General features: G+C 43.9%; 1 protein-coding gene across 1 annotated transcript in view; it reads left to right on the top strand.

Moving 5' to 3' along the window:
• ERCC3 (ERCC excision repair 3, TFIIH core complex helicase subunit) overlaps positions 1-18114 on the top strand; it is a 43391-nt gene that overhangs the window by 12433 nt on the left and 12844 nt on the right. Inside the window, exons 7-12 of the mRNA XM_034785660.1 lie at positions 1267-1471; positions 2048-2362; positions 4814-4998; positions 9657-9859; positions 13754-13850; positions 14045-14162. Of these exons, the coding sequence (XP_034641551.1) occupies positions 1267-1471; positions 2048-2362; positions 4814-4998; positions 9657-9859; positions 13754-13850; positions 14045-14162 (1123 nt within the window). The remainder of the gene's footprint in view (positions 1-1266; positions 1472-2047; positions 2363-4813; positions 4999-9656; positions 9860-13753; positions 13851-14044; positions 14163-18114) is intronic.

Genomic DNA, 18114 nt, shown 5'->3' on the forward strand with positions numbered 1-18114 from the left:
CATACATACCCCATATGTTTGAGGAGTGTAGTAAGATCTTGTGGACTTTTCTTTGGTGCTCATTGTTGTAATTTCTGAGCATGTCACAAATACTAGTGAATTTGGCTGCGATTTTCAGAGGAGCCTATGGAAGTTAAAAGGGAGTTGTGTGCTTAACTCCTTGGGTACATTTGAAAATCCCAACCTCAATCCTCAAAAAACCCAATCTTGTGTGAAGTAGAGATCGTTGTTTATTCCCTCGTGCAGATGGGGAGCTGAGGTCCCAGGAGCTTAAGTGACTTGCCCAAGGACAAGTTCCACTCTAGTGCCTTAGCTACAATAGCATTCTTACTCCTTATGCAAACCTGGTCTATGTAAAGAGATTTACTGTCCCTGTTTGCGGGTGTGGAACCTTTAATGTTACTGCTTCTGTTTGTCAAGTGCCTTCCCCATCCCAGGAGTGTGTAAGTAGTGAGGTGTGAGATCATGCAGGGGTTTGAATCAGATTTTGCTGGGTTTCTTGCAGTGTTTTGTCTAAATCCTTGGACAAAGATGCTTTTTATACTTCTGTCATGTACAGAATGGAGCATACCAATGCTTAACAGGTAGCAGGTGCTATATGTGAATAGACTGTATTAGATCAGACTTACTTAGGAGGCTTTTTTGTGAAGTTTCTGTAGTTTTATCCTAGACTTGGCAAGTCTTTTGTTGCCTTATTGGAAACACAAAGAAAATCGGCAGGCTATTCGGGTCATTTTTTCAATGTCTCAGATAGCAATTAAAAGCAACATGCTGATGTGGTAGAGTAACTGTTCCTGGGGAGTGAAGATTTCTCAGTTACCAGATGTGTAGCTTTTGTGGATCTTCAGTTACAAAACAGTGACCAGATATGCTGTATTTTGAATTTTTTGTGTTTGAAGAAGGGATTTGCTACTTCAAAATGTTGATTTGTCAATAGTCCTGTAAAGGACATTATCGAGGGCTTTCCCTACAGAATAACACTCTTTCAGATATTTGAATATCTCACTTTTTTCCATTTGTCAACAATTTCCTCCCTTTGTTTCTAATATACAATAATACTTAAATTGTTCTGTTTTCTGCTTTGATCACCAGCAAAAGTCTGGGAATAAGTTTTAACTCCTGCTATTACAGAGCAAGCAAAGGGTGTAAAAGAACAATTAACTTGCCTTTATACAGCTTGTATATATAAACTGGCTATTTAAAAAAAATCCCCAGCAGGTTTTAGAAATTTAGAATGTGCTGTTAGAAGCTTTGTTTCCTTTCCAGGAAATGATTGAAGAGCTTCAGAAGCGTTGCATCCACTTGGAGTACCCCTTGCTGGCAGAGTATGACTTCAGAAATGATTCAGTGAATCCTGACATTAATATAGACCTGAAGCCCACAGCTGTTCTCAGACCTTACCAGGAGAAAAGTCTAAGGAAGATGTTTGGGAATGGGCGTGCTAGATCTGGTGTCATTGTCCTGCCATGTGGTAAGTAGTTGGATTTTGCCTGAGCTGAAGCAAGGCCTTACATGCAACTAGATGGCATTTCTGTTTGTAACACAATTTTTGACTGCCAAAGCTGATCGATTCAAGAGAGTTTCAAGGAATGTTCTGGGCATAACCCTGTTGATTTTTGTGGGGAAAAAAAAGGGGGAGGGGAGACACAGAGCCCCTGGCATCTGGTTAGCAGCTAGGTCTGCAAATGTCTATAGATCAAAGAGCCAACCACTGGAACAAAGTTTTGGAACAAAGAAACTATTCGAAGCAGTTCATTTTCCTGCAAAGAGAATATTAACTGCAGTGATTTTGTTGAGATTCTTCATAGGTGTATGACAAGCAGCAAACACAGATGTGTGGTTTCATATGCTAATATGTAAAGGCTGCTGTTTCTGTTATAGTCTTAAAGCTGTGGATACTGAGAAATTTCCCCTCCTCTAGGATTCCTGGCCAATCATTCCACAGTGGTTTTCCTCCCCTCCCCCTTTTTATCCAAGGAATGATGGGATCTGTCTGTCGGGTTGATTACTGATGACAGTTGCTCTTATTTTTCCTCCCCTCATGCAGGTGCCGGCAAGTCTTTAGTAGGAGTTACAGCTGCGTGTACAGTCCGTAAGCGCTGCCTGGTACTTGGCAACTCTTCTGTCTCTGTGGAGCAGTGGAAAGCCCAGTTCAAAATGTGGTCCACCATAGATGACAGCCAAATCTGTCGATTCACGTCAGATGCCAAGGACAAGCCTATCGGCTGCTCTGTTGCCATTAGCACTTACTCTATGTTGGGACACACAACTAAGAGGTCTTGGGAGGCAGAGAGGGTTATGGAATGGCTTAAAAGTCAAGAGTGGGGCCTTATGATACTTGATGAGGTGCACACCATACCTGGTAAGGAGTGTACAAATTCTTAAATAGTCCCCTCCCCCCAGACCCATTGTTAATGCTGCGCTACTGTTGCCATGCAGTTTCTTTCTGGCTTTCTCATAATGTTGTTCTGAAGTTCTAGAATAAATGCATAGCTTAGTATTTGAGGCTTAATACATGTAGACGATCATAGGCTCTGGTACAAGTTTTTTCAGTACTGCAGTATTTCTATGAAGACTGCTTTCCAGAGACCTCTCAACTCATTAGGGTATACGTGTTACCATTCTTAATACCAGTGGGAAAGCATTATAGTAATGTTAGTACTTTTTTTTTCCTAATTACAGTAGTAAGAAGTGTCATCTCTAGAGCTTTGGTCCAGAGAATGGATGGTCACATGATGCAGGCTTTCTTCTGAAGCTGCTTAAACTTCACTAAAAGATTCCTGAAGTACACGTAATAGCCATTTACTTTTCACGTAACAGTTGCTAAAGTTGCCATGTGGCGGTTACATCACCACAAGTGGGAGAGGAGTTGGTCTGCATTCTCTTAAGTGGGAAGGGAGGTGTCCTGATACAATCTCTTGAAGTGTGGTCCCTGTGAATAAGTTAGGGATCCCTTTGTCTATGTATGTATTTTACTGGGAGGAAATATATCCATGCTAATTTGTTTCTGAAATAATTGTTGATAGTTGAGATAGGTGTGTTGACTTCCAGATAGGGATATATGGTGTTGGAAGGAAAGAATGGGAGCATTTCAGTTTACAGAAAATAATGCTGGTTAGAAATGCCCCACCAATCCAGTCCAAGTCTCTGCATGTAATTTTTGAGTATTAACAGAAGTGGGAGAAATGGTAAAATATGGAAATAGCCATTGCTCATTGGCAGCCACTTTAACGAAGATCTATGCTGTTGCCTCAGTTTTCTTACCATCATCGCTTCTTAGACTTGGTCATAAAAAATAAGGCAGAAGTCCTACTTTATGCTACTAGAAAGATGATGGGAGTGCTAGGAATGCCTGAGAGAGATGATGCCATCGTGCTCCAATGGACTGAACCTAGGAATGGTAGAACCCCTGTATTCTAATCCTGGTTCTGAAATGCTATGTGGCCTAGGTCAAGTCACTTAACGCCTCTATACCTCTTTTTTTCCATCGGGTAAATGGGGATTGTGATGCTGGCAGTCCAGGTGCCAGCTCATGGCAAGATCCCCACTGATCACTGACCAGTGCATAGCTGGAAACCAGTCTGGCTCACCTGTATGTTAGTATTGTTAAAATAGGTATTAGATTTATAGAGTTGTGTTTGGACTTTATAAAATGCTTGTGAGTTGCTGCCTGCATTAATGTCACTTCTTATATCCATATCCCATGTTATAAGGTAATATTGGAGTGTTTGCTTTGTAACTATAAAAGTGTTTCTTATGAAACTGGAAACCCCCACAATCAGGAGAGAAACATGACCAAGCGTAAAATACTAGTTTTGCCACAAGAGGTGTTAGGCACCAGACGAACTGCTGTGGAACATCAATGAACAAAAGACTTTGCTGATTGCTCCTCCCACGCCCATGAAGAGGGGATATGCACAAATCTGCATCCCATCGCCGTTGGTACTCTGGGGGAAAGGAATAAAAATCCCTGAGCAGGAGGATCTATATCACTCTGCTGCTTGGAATTTGGCCAGGGCAGTATTTCAAAGCATAAGCAAGGGGATCCCCAAGATGCTTAGTTTGGGTTAGAGCCTGCCTATTACAGTAGCTGCTATTACTTTTTGAAACCTAAGACTGTAATGCATATGTGTGTGTGTGTGTGTGTTTACCTGCTTTAATATTACAAATAACTCTAATTGTTTTCCTAGTTAACAAACCTTTAGTTAGCTTAATATAGGATTGGCTATTAGCGTTGTCTTTGATGAGAGATCTAAGGTACAACTGACCTGTGGTAAGTGACTGATCCTTTTGGGACTGGAAGTAACCTGTACATTGTTGTGATTTTTTTGGTGTACCGGTCCTTCTGTCACAAAGGCGGGCTTGCCTGGGTGGGGAGATAGACCGGCGTGCCCAAGGGGACTCTCTGTGACTCCATGTTAATGCTGTTATATTGCTTGAGGAGTTCACATTTGATACTGGGTTGGTGAAATCTAATGATAGAACACAGCCAGTTTGGTGTTAGCAACCTGGTTGGTAACAGTCTACCCTGAGGTTGGCACCCGCGTTTGTGAGCCACTCCGGACAGTTGACATGGATAATACTGCGGTCGGAGGACTACTTAAGGTTTGTGCAGTAAAAGTGCTTAAGTATAAGTCAAAAGCTGCAACAAATCTAGTGCTTGGTTTTAATGTAGGAGTAATATTCGATTAGAATCCTGTGTTTGCTTAACCATTTATACTGTGCTCATCTCTGGCGTATAGCTAACACAGCAATGTGTGTCTTTTTAACCCATTTATGAACTCAAAAGGAAATCTCACCTTGTGTTTCTTAGCCAAAATGTTCAGACGTGTGCTCACCATTGTGCAAGCTCACTGCAAACTGGGCCTGACTGCTACTCTCGTCAGAGAAGACGACAAAATTGTCGACTTGAATTTCCTGATTGGACCAAAACTCTATGAAGCCAACTGGATGGAGCTGCAGAACAACGGCTACATTGCTAAAGTCCAGTGTGCTGAGGTGATGCTCTGCTTTTTACTACCACAAGTGCTAGAGTCTATATTTTCTTGCAGCCAGAACTATCTAATCCCGTTTATGTTTAATTAGGGCAAACAATCTTCTTTATAGATCTGCAACAATATTGAGATACTGTGTGTTTCAGGCAAGACTGTCGGTAATCAACATAAATCCATGGTAAATCCCGTATTGTGACTCAGTCATTGCATGCTCATATAATGGTATCTGGACATGCATCTGTTGAGACACTAATGCTGACTGCTGATGCTGTGGTACTTGGTTAGCTGTCTGTAGACCCATCCTCAGACATGGCTTCAATACTAGTGTAGTGCTTTGATCATAGATTTTAAGGTCAGAAGGGACTATTATGACCATCTCCTTTGTTCTCTTGCATAACAAACCATGGAATGCCACCTAGTATCCAGCCCAGGAACTTGTGGTGGAATGACAGCCTTTATTTTAGAAAGGCACCCACTCTTGATTTAAAGACTTTAGGTGATGGAGACCCTCCAACAGCCCTTGGGAAAGCTCTTCCAATGGTTAATTATGCTGACTGCTACGAATGTGTGCCTTATTTCACGTTCAGATTTCTTTGGCTGTAAATTCCAGCCACTGGTTCTTGTGATACCTTTGAAATGTGCCCATGTGTGATCTGCTCCTCTAGTCAGTCAATTGGAGGGAAAGGATTAGCGTAAACTACGGTGCCTGAGAAGGGAAAATCTTTCTCTCACATTTTAAGCCCTCAGGCTTTTGAGGATATAACTGAAATAAAGTAAAGCAATTCCCCAGACAGGAATAGAGTTCAGTGTAAGTGATGGCTGTGAGATGGAAGTCTTCTGGGGTTCTCCTTCTGCCCATAAGTGTCGACTCCGTGGGTGCTCCAGCCCCTGAGCATCCACATGGAAAAAAACCAAACGGGTGCTCAGCACCCAGCCACCCACCGATCAGCTGTTTGGTGCTGGTTGGGAAGTGCTGGGGGGCACGGGGGGAAAAGCAGGGTTGGGAAGAGGCAGGGGCCTTGGGGTGGAGAGAGGGTGGCACCTTGGGAAAAGGGGCGGAGTGAGGGGGGCTCTTGGGGCGGAGCACCCACCTGGAAAAATGAGTCGGTGCCTGTACTTCTGCCGTTCCATTCAGGGTGTCCATACAGGGAGTGGCTGGCAGGTGAGGGGTTGTCCCAGAATGAATGACCGCCAAAGGTGCAAATTTAGAGGCTTTTCTCCTGCTTTAGTGTTGCTTTGTGTTATCAACCACGGTGTTGTCTTAAATAAGAACGTGTAAGGTGGGAGGACTAATGATCATAGCTTTTCAGTTGATAGCAGCCACTCCACTTCCTTAGAGAGTGAGCCCAGTCTCCTTAGGGACAAATAGGTTTTCCTTAAAACAAAACAAAATAAATAAATCCCCAAACAGATTGAACTTCCAACCTCTCAGCTATAATAGCGCGCCTGCCCTTGGTCCTATGGAGCTTCCACTAGTCTTGTCCCTCCAATGGAGCTATTGGGAGAACTGCTGTCATGGTAAATGCGTGTGTATGTACACTAGCACTGAAACTGCAGTATTATAGGGACAACAATTTGAAAATTTCATCTTATCTTTGTACCCATTTAATTACAAGAAACACCCAAGCTTACTAAAACCTTGTTTTGTTTTAGTTTTACTTACATTTGTCAGCATTTTCCAGCCACCTTTCCCCGAAGAATGAGTAATTTTTTGCCTTGCTAAAAAGAACCTTATAAATCTCAAGTCTCATCCAAATTACGTTTTTTGTTTGTTTTTGTTTTGAGGCCGTACTGTGTGGATGGTGCTCTGTCAGGAGTTGGAATGTCTGGAAATTGAACAAGCTGAAACACAAAACCAGAAAATCCATGCTGACGAAACCATGATTAGCCACTTCAGGCAATTCATTTCAGGAGTATGGTTTCCCTATTGCACACACTGTTGGTAGCTCATAGACCGGGGTGGGCAAACTATGGCCTGCAGGCCACATCCGGCCCACCAGCCGATTTTTATCTGGCCCTCGAGATCCCACTGGGGAGCGGGATCTGGGGCTTGCCCCACTCCTACGCTCTAGCCACGGAGTGGGGTTGGGGAGCGCTCCGTGTGGCTCCCAGAAGCAGCAACATGTTCCCCCTCCGGCTCCTACGCGTAGGGGTAGCCAGGGGGCTCTGCACGCTGCCCCCGCAGCTCCCATTGGCCAGGAACTGCAGCCAATGGGAGCTGCAGGGGCGGCGCCTGTGGACGGGGCAGCGCACAGAGCCGCCTGGTCTTGCCTCCGCGTAGGAGCTGGAGAGGGAACATGCTGCTGCTTCCACAAGCCTCTTGAGGTAAGCGCTGCCCAGAGCCTGCACCCAACCCCCTCCTGGCCTCAGCCCCAGCCCTGATTCCGCCCCCCCTCACCCTCTGAACCCCTCGATCCCAGCCTGGAGCACCCTCCTGCACCCCAAACCCCTCATCCCCATCCCCACACCAGAGCCTGCAGCTCCAGCCGGAGTCCTCACCCCCCGCACCCAACCCCCTGCCCCAGCCCGGAGCCCCCTCCCACACCCTGAACTTCTCATTTCTGGCCCCACTCACCCAGCCAGAGCCCTCACCCCCTCCTGTACCCCAACCCCAATTCCGTGAACATACATGGCCCACCATACAATTTCCATACCCAGATGTGGCCCTCGGACCAAAAAGTTTGCTCACCCCTGTCATAGACTCATAGACTTTAAGGTCAGAAGGGACCATCATGATCATCTAGGCTGACCTCCTGTGCATTAAATATGGCATACAACTCACAAAGAATGTTCCCTGTTGTAAACTTTTTTTAGGTACTTGCAGCTTCGTGTGAGTTCATGTTCTTCAAGAGAGTGTTAGATTTTTTTGACATTTAATTTAGAATCTACATTATTTCAACAACCAACCAAGTAATGGTGGTTTCTGGGAAGTAACAAACATCTGTGATCGGTATGAACTTTATTCACATTCATGTAGTGTGTCATTTCATAGCTTGCCTTATCTATTCTGGCCTAAGAAAGCAACCTGGTTGCTTCTGAATCCAGATCTTCCAAGTGGCAGTAGAGGGCAGTGCTACCCAATGATACAGCAGATCGTATTCACTGCATATATCGCTTGCTCATTCACTGCTTCAGAATGTAAAATTATATTGGTAGTAGCTGCAGCATGTTAAAGGTAAATGCTGCTCCTATCTAATATTATTTTTAATATTTCCACTAGCTCTGTTTCCAGAGGTGTCTGATTTGCAGTAAACTTGTCCCCAGATTCTGTACCGGGTTTATACCTTGGAGTGCATGCCATGCAAAATTTTAAAATTAAAAGATCAGTGGGGATGGAAGTACATTTTTACTAGTTTTACCCTTGAACGAGTGCATAAATCACTTTGTGGGAAAGATCCTGTGTACTCTGTGGCAGTAATTCCTAAATCCTGTGGTTTAAATTATTCTGTTGTCAAGAATTAGCCTTTATTTCTATCTTCCCCTTTCTCCCCTAGCAAACTCACACATCTGCTGGTCCTAGCTGAAAATACTCATTGATGTAAAATTTCGTACCCCTTTCAAGTAGGGGATGTGCAGGAGCGATAAAGCCTAATCCAGAGTAGTTCCATTGTTAGACTCTAACCTGGTGGGAAAGGAAACCTCCTCTAAACCCATTGTATAGTCCACTTGTTTAATCTGTGCACTGAAGATGGGATTTGAGTAGAAGAAAATAATAATGACCACTAAGGAAGCACATAATTATTCAGCAGTGTCTCCTATATTGTTTCCATGCCATAATGCAAATGTTCATTTAAATTAATGGCAGATTTCTGTTTTTAAACTTGATTTATTAAACAATTATTATAAACTATGCTTTCATTTACAATGTAGTTGTTATCTGTTCTTAGCTTTATTTGCAAGCGTTCTGTTCTTGGGTGCTTGGATTCTATGGTAATGAGCATGGTATGTAGACTAGAGAAAAAAAAAAAGATGAACTTCTACTCTAAACTATGGTGTACAGATAATACCACTGCATTTGTGGCAAGTTCCTCAAATTTGGTTAATTATATGCAATAATATGACAGTAAATAAAGGTCTCTCACTAAATATAAAATCATGTAATGCTAAAAAAATGTATTGTAAAGAAAGACCATAAATGGGGAAAGCCTCTAGAACCCTACTAATTTGAGCTAGCAGTATTAGTTGAAGCCAGCACTTCAGGACCTGCAGAATCTACATGTGCACCAGTGAAGTGATGGATTCTTTTGAAAAAAATCTCTGGAAAATAGTAATTAAAATTAAATGGAATTTGGCATGGACATGTTAAAAACAGATTGGTGAGTTGCTACACTTATACGCTAATGAAGACTAAATGTCTCTTTCAGTTGACAGTGATTTAAGAGATGATTTCAACTAGTGGTGGGAAGTCCAAAAGAAGACTGTCTTTATACCAAGATTGGATGTCTAAAATATATCCTCTAGTTCAACCAGTAGTTCTGAGCTTGTTGCAGGAATTATTGGGTAAAATTCTCTGGCCCAGGTTATGCTGGAAATCAGACTAGATTATAATGGTACCTTCTGGCCTTAAAATCTATGAATATGTTTTCTACTACAAATGGAATATCATAAAATAATAATGACTCATTATTACTGTGTATAATTTTTTTTTCTCAAAAATTCTAGGTTTGGTGCCCAATGTCTCCAGAGTTTTACAGAGAATATGTGGCTATCAAAACAAAGAAGCGGATATTGCTCTACACTATGAACCCAAATAAATTCAGAGCATGCCAGTTCCTGATCAAATTTCATGAGCGAAGGAATGACAAGATCATTGTATTTGCTGACAATGTGTTTGCGTTGAAGGAGTATGCAATCAGACTGGGGAAGTAAGTATTTGTGAATGAGGAGGGTACCGTCTCCTTCTCCTTACTGGAAAATGAATATGTTTCACAAATTTCAGTCGCTTCAGGCATTTTTATAATAAACATTAAACTTAATAAAGATAGGGAACATTGAAGAGCATTCCAAGTAAATTTCAATGTGTATTGCAATATATTTTTCCAAGTGTAACATTCTAAGATAAGATGTGCATTTTCTGTAGTGGCTACAGAGGAATTTTAAACCAGTACTTACGTAGAGAGCTGATAGTCACAATAAAATAAGCTGAGGATAAAAGCACTGTAGGCAAGTAACTAAATAAGGGGCTATTTGGATGGTCAATTATCTGTGCAGGTAACAGACTAGTGTCCCTGCCCCCATGTGAAATGAGAAGGAAATTTTGTACCAGGGAGCCCCTGGATCCTTCAGGGCCCACAGAAAGCCATGGCCTTCCCTGCTGTCTACCCCCTTCCAGGCCTGCGGTAGTCTTGTCTTAAAACTAAGATTTTTAAGCTCTTTGGGGCAATGGCTTTTACAACATATCTATACAGTGCCTAGTACATTGTGCTTCTACACACTACTGTAATACAGTTAACAAACAGCAGCACAGTTTCTGTAGGAGCTCCTTTGGACTCCTCCACTGCCTTGGAATTGCTCTTCGGGGCAGGGTTCAATTGCAAAAGCAGAGGTAAAAGTTAAAATTTACTTGCCAAGAGATTAGCATCAATGTGCTTGCCGGATTAATGAGGAAATAGTAAAGGAGATTGGTTCTTCCCTGCCTGATACTCATGGAAGGGTTTCCTCCATGGAGCATGTGGAGAAGCCAGCCTTACCCTTTCAATCATGAGTCGAAATCATGGCTTTTCTATTCCCCTCTCTTGGCAGAAATGGTGAGGAGCATTTAGCCCTCTAAACCTTTTCAGCTGTCCAGGAGTTTCCAACAGTATTTCTTAAAAAAAAAAAAAACACACACACACAAAAAAACTCCCTTATCTCTTTTTTCCAAATTGGTGATGAGTTTTGAATGGCAGTGCAATAGCCATTCGACACCAGCTCACTGTGACTTCAAACAATGAGCTGGCTAACAGTGCTGGATGACTTCCAGATTCAGAACTCATGGTCTCTTTCATCATTGTTCTTAAACCTGCCTGGACAGATATTAGCTAGAATGATGCTTCTGGAATGTTAATAACTGTGTTCGGTGTTCCATGTAAGATAATGAATATAATGAGTCTTTGAGTAAACAATAAATGAGAGATGGGCGGGAGGGGGCAGTCCTGTAACTTAGTGACTGGTAAAGATGTTTGAGAAGCATTATAAGTAAAACTACTGAAGGTTTTTGGCAGAGTTATTAAGTTGTGGGAGGATGGGGGGGAATTGCTTTTTTAAAATCCATCTTCCAAATTGCTCTCTCTGGCTCTGGAGTGGAGCCCAAGGTTACACAACTGTCAGTACCACAGGGAAGGCAGGATTGCAATGCTTGGCAGTCATGGGGGATTGGCATGAGGCAGAAAAGGCGGAGTTTCTTAAAACTCATGTTAAGTGCTGAGATTAGGAGTCTCTTGAGCTGATCCTGGCATCTTGACCATCATTCTGTGCGTCATCCGGAGCAAGAGCTAGTATAGCTTGTATGAAAGCCATTCTTTGCTTACAGCCATGGTGCTTATCAATACATCTAAATCATTGCTTTATAGAAGACACGTCCAGCCTTCCTGGGTTTGACAGATTATGACACAGGTATTGATCCTTGAGGCTCATTATCTTCCCATTGGTTGGAGGAAGGATTGGTTTTCAAGTTATTATTAGATGGTTTTTGTTTATTCTGGGTAGGGAAGTGTTATAACTTGTTCATCACAATAAATCCAACGGATGGGAGTCAAGGGGAGATTAAACACCCAACAGTCTTAGGTCATCCCATTTTTTTGGTTTAGCTACAACAATATAGGCAAATGCTTGACAAGCTCTGTTTACAGTCTTGGGAAGCAGCTCCTGATGGACATGTGAAGTTCTCACAAGTTTTTTAATTTTAGTTCAATCAACAGCAGATGTTTTGTGTGTTAATTTTGTTTGGGACGAATATCACCTTCACATCCTAAAATGAAATGATTAAATGAAGGCTAAAGATAGAAGTACTGGGAGACTGATAACTACAGCAGCATTACAAGATCTCACTAGCTGTACAACAACAGTATTGTTTAAAACAACTTGTGTCTCATTCCTATGAGCCATTCAGCTTTGGCTAGGAAAAGACTGTTACTAAAATGTACCAAGTAGAAGAATTGGATTAGAGGAGATTTGGCAGCACAAAAACTGGAATGACGTTTTCAGTAAGAGAAGGCATTAACCGCCAATACCCAGGGGATGTAGAAGGTCTTGGCATGCTATGAGTTGGGTTCTTGTGCTCAGATACCATGGTGATGTGTGCAGTATGTAAACTTAAGCTAAACTTTTGGGCCTATTTAAAAAAAAAAATAGGGAAAAAACTTCTTAACGTGAATTATGAAACTTGCTTCTCTTGGTTTTCGAAGGTGCTTGTTAACAAGCTTCTCCAAGGAATGGGGAAGAGATGGAAAAGCAGCAGCTGCACATCATTGCCGGTTTCGCTTGCATTTACAGTCAGGCCCTGGAGTTTGCAGCAAATGCTGCAGATTCACAGCAAACTTTAAAGTGGGAGGGAGTCGATGAAGGGGTCAAGTTATATGCGGTGCTATGGAAAACTGCTGCTAATGTAAGGTAGTTGGGAGCAGGGCCGGCTCCAGGGTTTTGGCTGCCCCAAGCAGCCAAAAAAAAAAAAAAAAAATTCGTGATCTGCGGCGGCAATTCGGCGGAAGATCCTTCGCTCCGAGCCGGAGTGAGGGACTGTCCGCCGAATAGCTGGACGTGCCGCCCCTCTCCGGAGTGGCCACCCCAAGCACCTGCTTGACAAGCTGGTGCCTGGAGCTGGCCCTGGTTGGGAGACTATGTGGAACGAAGGAGATCCAGGGGAAATCCAGCTCTACAGGTACAAAGTCAGGGTATGTACAACATTCCCACAAAATCTTCCTGTATTATCACTTTCCCTTCGGACTCTGTAAGGAGATAACCTGTACAGTCTGAACTTCACTGCTGTCCTCTTGAGATTGCAGACAGAAGTAAGAATTTACCACATCTATCTTAACCTTTGAGTGTCGGCTTGCAAGGTACACTAAAGAGTCTCATAGCTTCCTCCACCATTGTAAATCCCGGGTTGTGCTGTTCTTTTCCATAGGACCCAGTGGACATGGTATTCTGGTCACAAACCGTATGTCCAGGGGTTACTGGAGAGGAGGAGAAAGGTGTTGACTTCAAAACATAGACATCATTTCCAGATAAAATACCTAACAGCCAGCTTGAGACACTGAGAATTTAATTAAAAGGGAAACTTGGATTCTTAAGGACTCAAGTGGGAAGAAGTGAGAAGGGCACAGCTGTCCATATGCTGGCTCATTGGATTTGTTAAAAAAAAAACCAACCAACCACCTTTTTATTTTAACAGCTGCATTCAGCCTTTCATCTAGGATTAGCAAATGTTTTCAGTCCACTGATCCGCAGTTCAGTCAGAGCACATGAAATGAAAAGCATTTACCGCTGTCAGGATTTATTTCTGCAGAAAGTGGAAAGATGTCTGCCTCTGGCAGCTTGGGTTTGCCCCAGGTGGTGATTCAGTATACAGTTGGGCAGGGTTACAGTAAAGAGCCAAAGGATTAAAGATGAGCAGCACAACTTTTTTTGTTTTTAAACAAAATCAAAACACTCCTATTTATAGACTGATCTGAAATTGTAAATGGTTATACTGCCCTCCCCTCTGTGGTATCCTAACCTAAGGATAAATAGTTCTGAGAAGTCTGGAGAACTGATTACTTTCAATGGTTGTTCTATCTTAGACCTTACATATATGGTCCTACTGCACAAGGCGAGAGAATGCAGATTCTACAGAACTTCAAGCACAATCCAAAAATCAACACTATCTTTATTTCCAAGGTAAGTGAAGGCATTCACTGTGATACTGCATCAGGTTGAAGGGTGCAAATGTAATTTAAAAACACAGTAAGTTACATGTGCCAACTTATTTTTGACATACTTCTTATTGCATCACCAAAGTTGTATTTTTCATTGTCTTCATTTCTTAATGTGGAAAACCGGCTTATTGCTGAGAGGCTGCGTTTGTATTGTAGGTAGGTGACACATCGTTTGATCTACCAGAAGCCAATGTTCTGATTCAGATTTCGTCCCATGGTGGGTCTCGAAGACAGGAGGCTCAAAGATTGGGACGAGTGCTGAGAGCCAAAAAAGGTAAATGAGGTTGGTTTTGGGCTCTGTGTCTTGGGTCCTGATACGAGATTAGGAATTCTTAATCATTTAGGTTGAACACTCAAATTTTGGTGTAACACAAAGCATCCATTTAACTAAGCAGGCAGATTGCCATAGTCGGCAGTGGCCACTGTTGACCCAAGATTACATGTAAGATTAAAAATTGAAGAGTAGCTATTAAACTATGCTACACTAAGGAACCATCTCTTTTCTGCTTCTTTCATGTTCTCTACTTCTTATCCTGACTTTTTCTTTCTATTAGCCATGTATTTATCTTTCTCTGTTTCATTTTTTTTTGGTCTCATCTCTTATCCTTTCCTATCTGCCTGTTGGAACACTTGATCACCCCTTGTTCCTGCTTGGCTCTCTCTTCTTCTTTCTTTGTTTTGCCTTTCCTTTAAGAACTTAAGGTCCATTTTCTTCAGGAAACCCCACGTGCATATTCTGAGCAGCAGCCAAGTGCTGTCTTGAAACGCATTTAATCAGTATTCTGGAGATTGGGTCTCATTGCAGTTCCTAACGAGCAAGTGTCAGCATTACCAACACCACTGTCAAAATGAGCACAAATTGATAATATTGTTGAAAGTATCTGCAGAGGTCAAGTATTTGTCTGCGTGTGGAGACCGAATTATCTTATCACTTGTCTAGATAGTCCCTCTAGAGCAGGGGTCTCAAACACGCGGCCTGCGGAGCTCTTCCCTGCGGCCCACCAAGCTCCCCATGCGTCCCCCCCCCCCAGTTACTTCCTGTTGCCGCCAAACTCCCCTTACCCCTGCCCCCCCCCCCAGTTATTTTATGTGGCAGCTAAGCTCCCTGCTCGCTGCTCCCCAATGTTTGGGGCCGGGTCTCTCCCCCGGCCCCGCCTGCCACCCCCACACACCTCCCCCGAGTGTCCCCCAGCCTCACTCGCTGCCCCCTCACCGCCCCAGAGCCTGCATCTCATGCTGACTCTGCTCTGCTGGCTTCCAGCATCACCTACTGCCGCAGGGTCCTAGTGCCCCCCCCCACTAGGGCCAGGGCAGGCTGCCCTTCCCCTGCCCTAGTCCTGAGCCTCTCCAATGCCCCAAACCCCTCATCCCCAGCCCTCACCCCTGCACCCCCTCCTATCTCCAAACTCCATCCCAGAACGTGCACCTCTGCCCCAGCCCGGAGCCTGCACCCAGCACCCAAACTCCCTCCCAGAGCCTGCACCCCAGACCCCCACCCACCACCCAAACTCCCTCCCAGAGCCTTAGGCAGGTGGGGGTGGAGTTTGGGGGGGGGCGGGCAGGTTCTGGGCACCACTAAAATTTCTACAAACCTGCCACCCCTGGAAGAGGCAGAGCAGGGATGGAGTGGTGGTGCAGCCCAGTGCAATGGGGGGGGCTTTAACAGAAGTAAATCTAACTAAGTGCATGTTTTGTCCTTTGAGTGAGGTGCATTACTGTTGGTGGCGCTTAGCACTTTCCAGGAGGGAGAGGGAAGGAGCAGGGAGCCACACGCTCAGGGGAGGAGGCGGAGAAGAGACTGGGCAGGGGCAGGGCCTCATGGAAGGGGTGGGGTGGAGTGGGGGTGGGGCTGGGCCGGGGGCAGTGGTGGTGGGGGGAGTGTCAGTGATGCTGCCCTCGGGCCAATGCACTAGTCCTCATGTGGCCCTCGTGGTCGTTTGAGACCCCTGCTCTAGAGCAGCGGTCAGACGCTGGCAAGGTGGTGTGGGAAAGCTTGCACTGGTGCTGCTTGGTGCTTGTTCTGTAGAGGACAGGCGTGGATGGGCATGGAACCACCAACACTTCAGAAAATGGCTAACAAACAAATCCTGTTTTTTTCCCCTTGATACACTCCTGTGCCTCCCTTCCAGGCTTCTGGGTGGCATGATGTGTAGCATACTGTTCTCCCTCCCCACCATCTCCTGAGTAGGACCCTCTATTCATTATTCCTCCCTCTTCGGTAAAGGCTGTTTTCAAGCTATGTGATTCTGGGTGGGGTGGGATGCAGGAGTCTCAATTGGTTCTCTTCCCTCCTACTTAAAGAATTTTAGGATTGACTCTTTTTCTTGACACATCTTGGGCTTCTCACCATTTTATACTTGGTGGGAGAATGCTTTGGTGGCTTGAATCTCCTGCAGCACCGGGTACTGATTAGCTCCCAGTAAAGCTCAAGGCCACTATGGCACGAGGACCTGCAGGTTCAGCCACTGCTCCCATACCATGGCACATTCATGGAACATAACTTTCGAGGCTCCCTCCAAACTCATGAACCAGACCTTAGTGCTTTAGATACCCTCCCTTCTTCAACCACGAGATGGACGACTGACTGGTACCTTCCACCAGCATAATTTTCACATTTAAAAACCAGATAAACATGTTTGCAAGACAATGAGACTATATTTTCAAATATTTTTTGTAGTTGCATAATCTTAGTATTTGAAATTGCCATTTTCTGAGCTATGGATTTTGATTTGAGAAATTTCTGAGTGGCAGATCTCAAAGCAGCTCAGTGCTTAACACATATCACTCTGCACCTCAAACCTAATCTGTTGAAAATCAGAATGAACATTTATTTCAGTCCTGAAAGGCTTTCCTTTTCAAATAAATGTAAATTAAAATACTTGTTAAGTTTTGCCTGCAGTTCTGGAATGATGGCTTCCATAATTAAGGAAGAGGAATCTAACTACTGCTTGGCCTAGATGGTCAGTGTACCATTGTTGGTTCTGTGGTCCCTAAATATCCACTCCACCAACTCTGTCCTCACAGCTCACTGTGGTGCTGATGACCCATAACAAATGAAAGAAGAGGAGAGACAACTAGAGCATTGATGGTGGAAGTCTCATGTGAATCTGACCAATTATGATGTGCAGACTTTAAGACTGTATGTTGTGGCTTTGCAGGAAGTAAAGACAGGTTTTTCTCCTTCCATCACAACAGAACTGTTTGAAGTGACCAATAGCCTGATAAAGCCTGTAACCACCCAGATTGAGCTTGACTCATGTGAAAAATGTAATGTTGTTTTGCAGACAGGCTTGCTCTGATTCAGAATGAGTTGTCTGCTGACGCAGAAACAGAACCACATCCAGCAGGGGAAAATGCTGTCATCTTTGCTTGAATTACAGCTGGTGCCATTCAGGTTACAGAGGTGCTGGAGTGCTTTTGTGCTACAATTTTTGAGTGAAGGCCAGCTGGAGAGTACTGTGTCCGTTTTCGCTTGTGTTTGTTGATGTTTCCCTATGTGGTGGGAAAGATGCCAGTGGTCTTAAGCTATTGAGGCCAGAGTTCAAGAAACCAATTCTTGATACTGACATTCTGGCTAACTGTGACTTCCATCTGGGGAAGGTCATTGAGAAGGTGGTAGTGGGGCAGTGCTCGGTTTCTTGATTGATCAGATTTCCTTGGCCTCAAGTCAATAAATAAATAAATTAATGGGGATATCCCATCTCATAGAGCTGTAAGGGACCCTGAAAGGTCATCGAGTCCAGCCCCCGGCCTTCCTTAGCAGGACCAAGTACTGATTTTGCCCCAGATCCCTAAGTGGCCCCCTCAAGGATTGAACTCACAACCCTGGGTTTAGCAGGCCAATGCTCAAACCACTGAGCTATCCTGTCAGTGGATGAAGACTTTATGCTTATTCTCTTAAGGTACCTTTGATGGTTTGGAGCATAAGACTTAGATTCACTTGTGGACCCTTGCAGTAGTGGTTGAGCTGCTCTTGAATGGCTCTGGTATTGTTCTGGGAGAACCTAAAAGGTAGCTGGAAGCAACTCTTCCTTTACTTCAAGGGTTCTTTCCTTCAAGGTACCACTGTGCCAAGAAGAGCTTGGGGCCAACTATAACATAATCCGAGAGACAGAGAGAATGTTAATTGGCTGGGGGAGGCAGCCAGGAGAATTTTAGTAGAACTTGCTGGCTGCCGTCATTGAGAAAGTGCAACCATTTGTAACACCATGGTTGTCACATCCGGG

Source organism: Trachemys scripta, chromosome 11, assembly GCF_013100865.1.
Source record: "Trachemys scripta elegans isolate TJP31775 chromosome 11, CAS_Tse_1.0, whole genome shotgun sequence".
Lineage (NCBI taxonomy): Eukaryota > Metazoa > Chordata > Testudines > Emydidae > Trachemys > Trachemys scripta.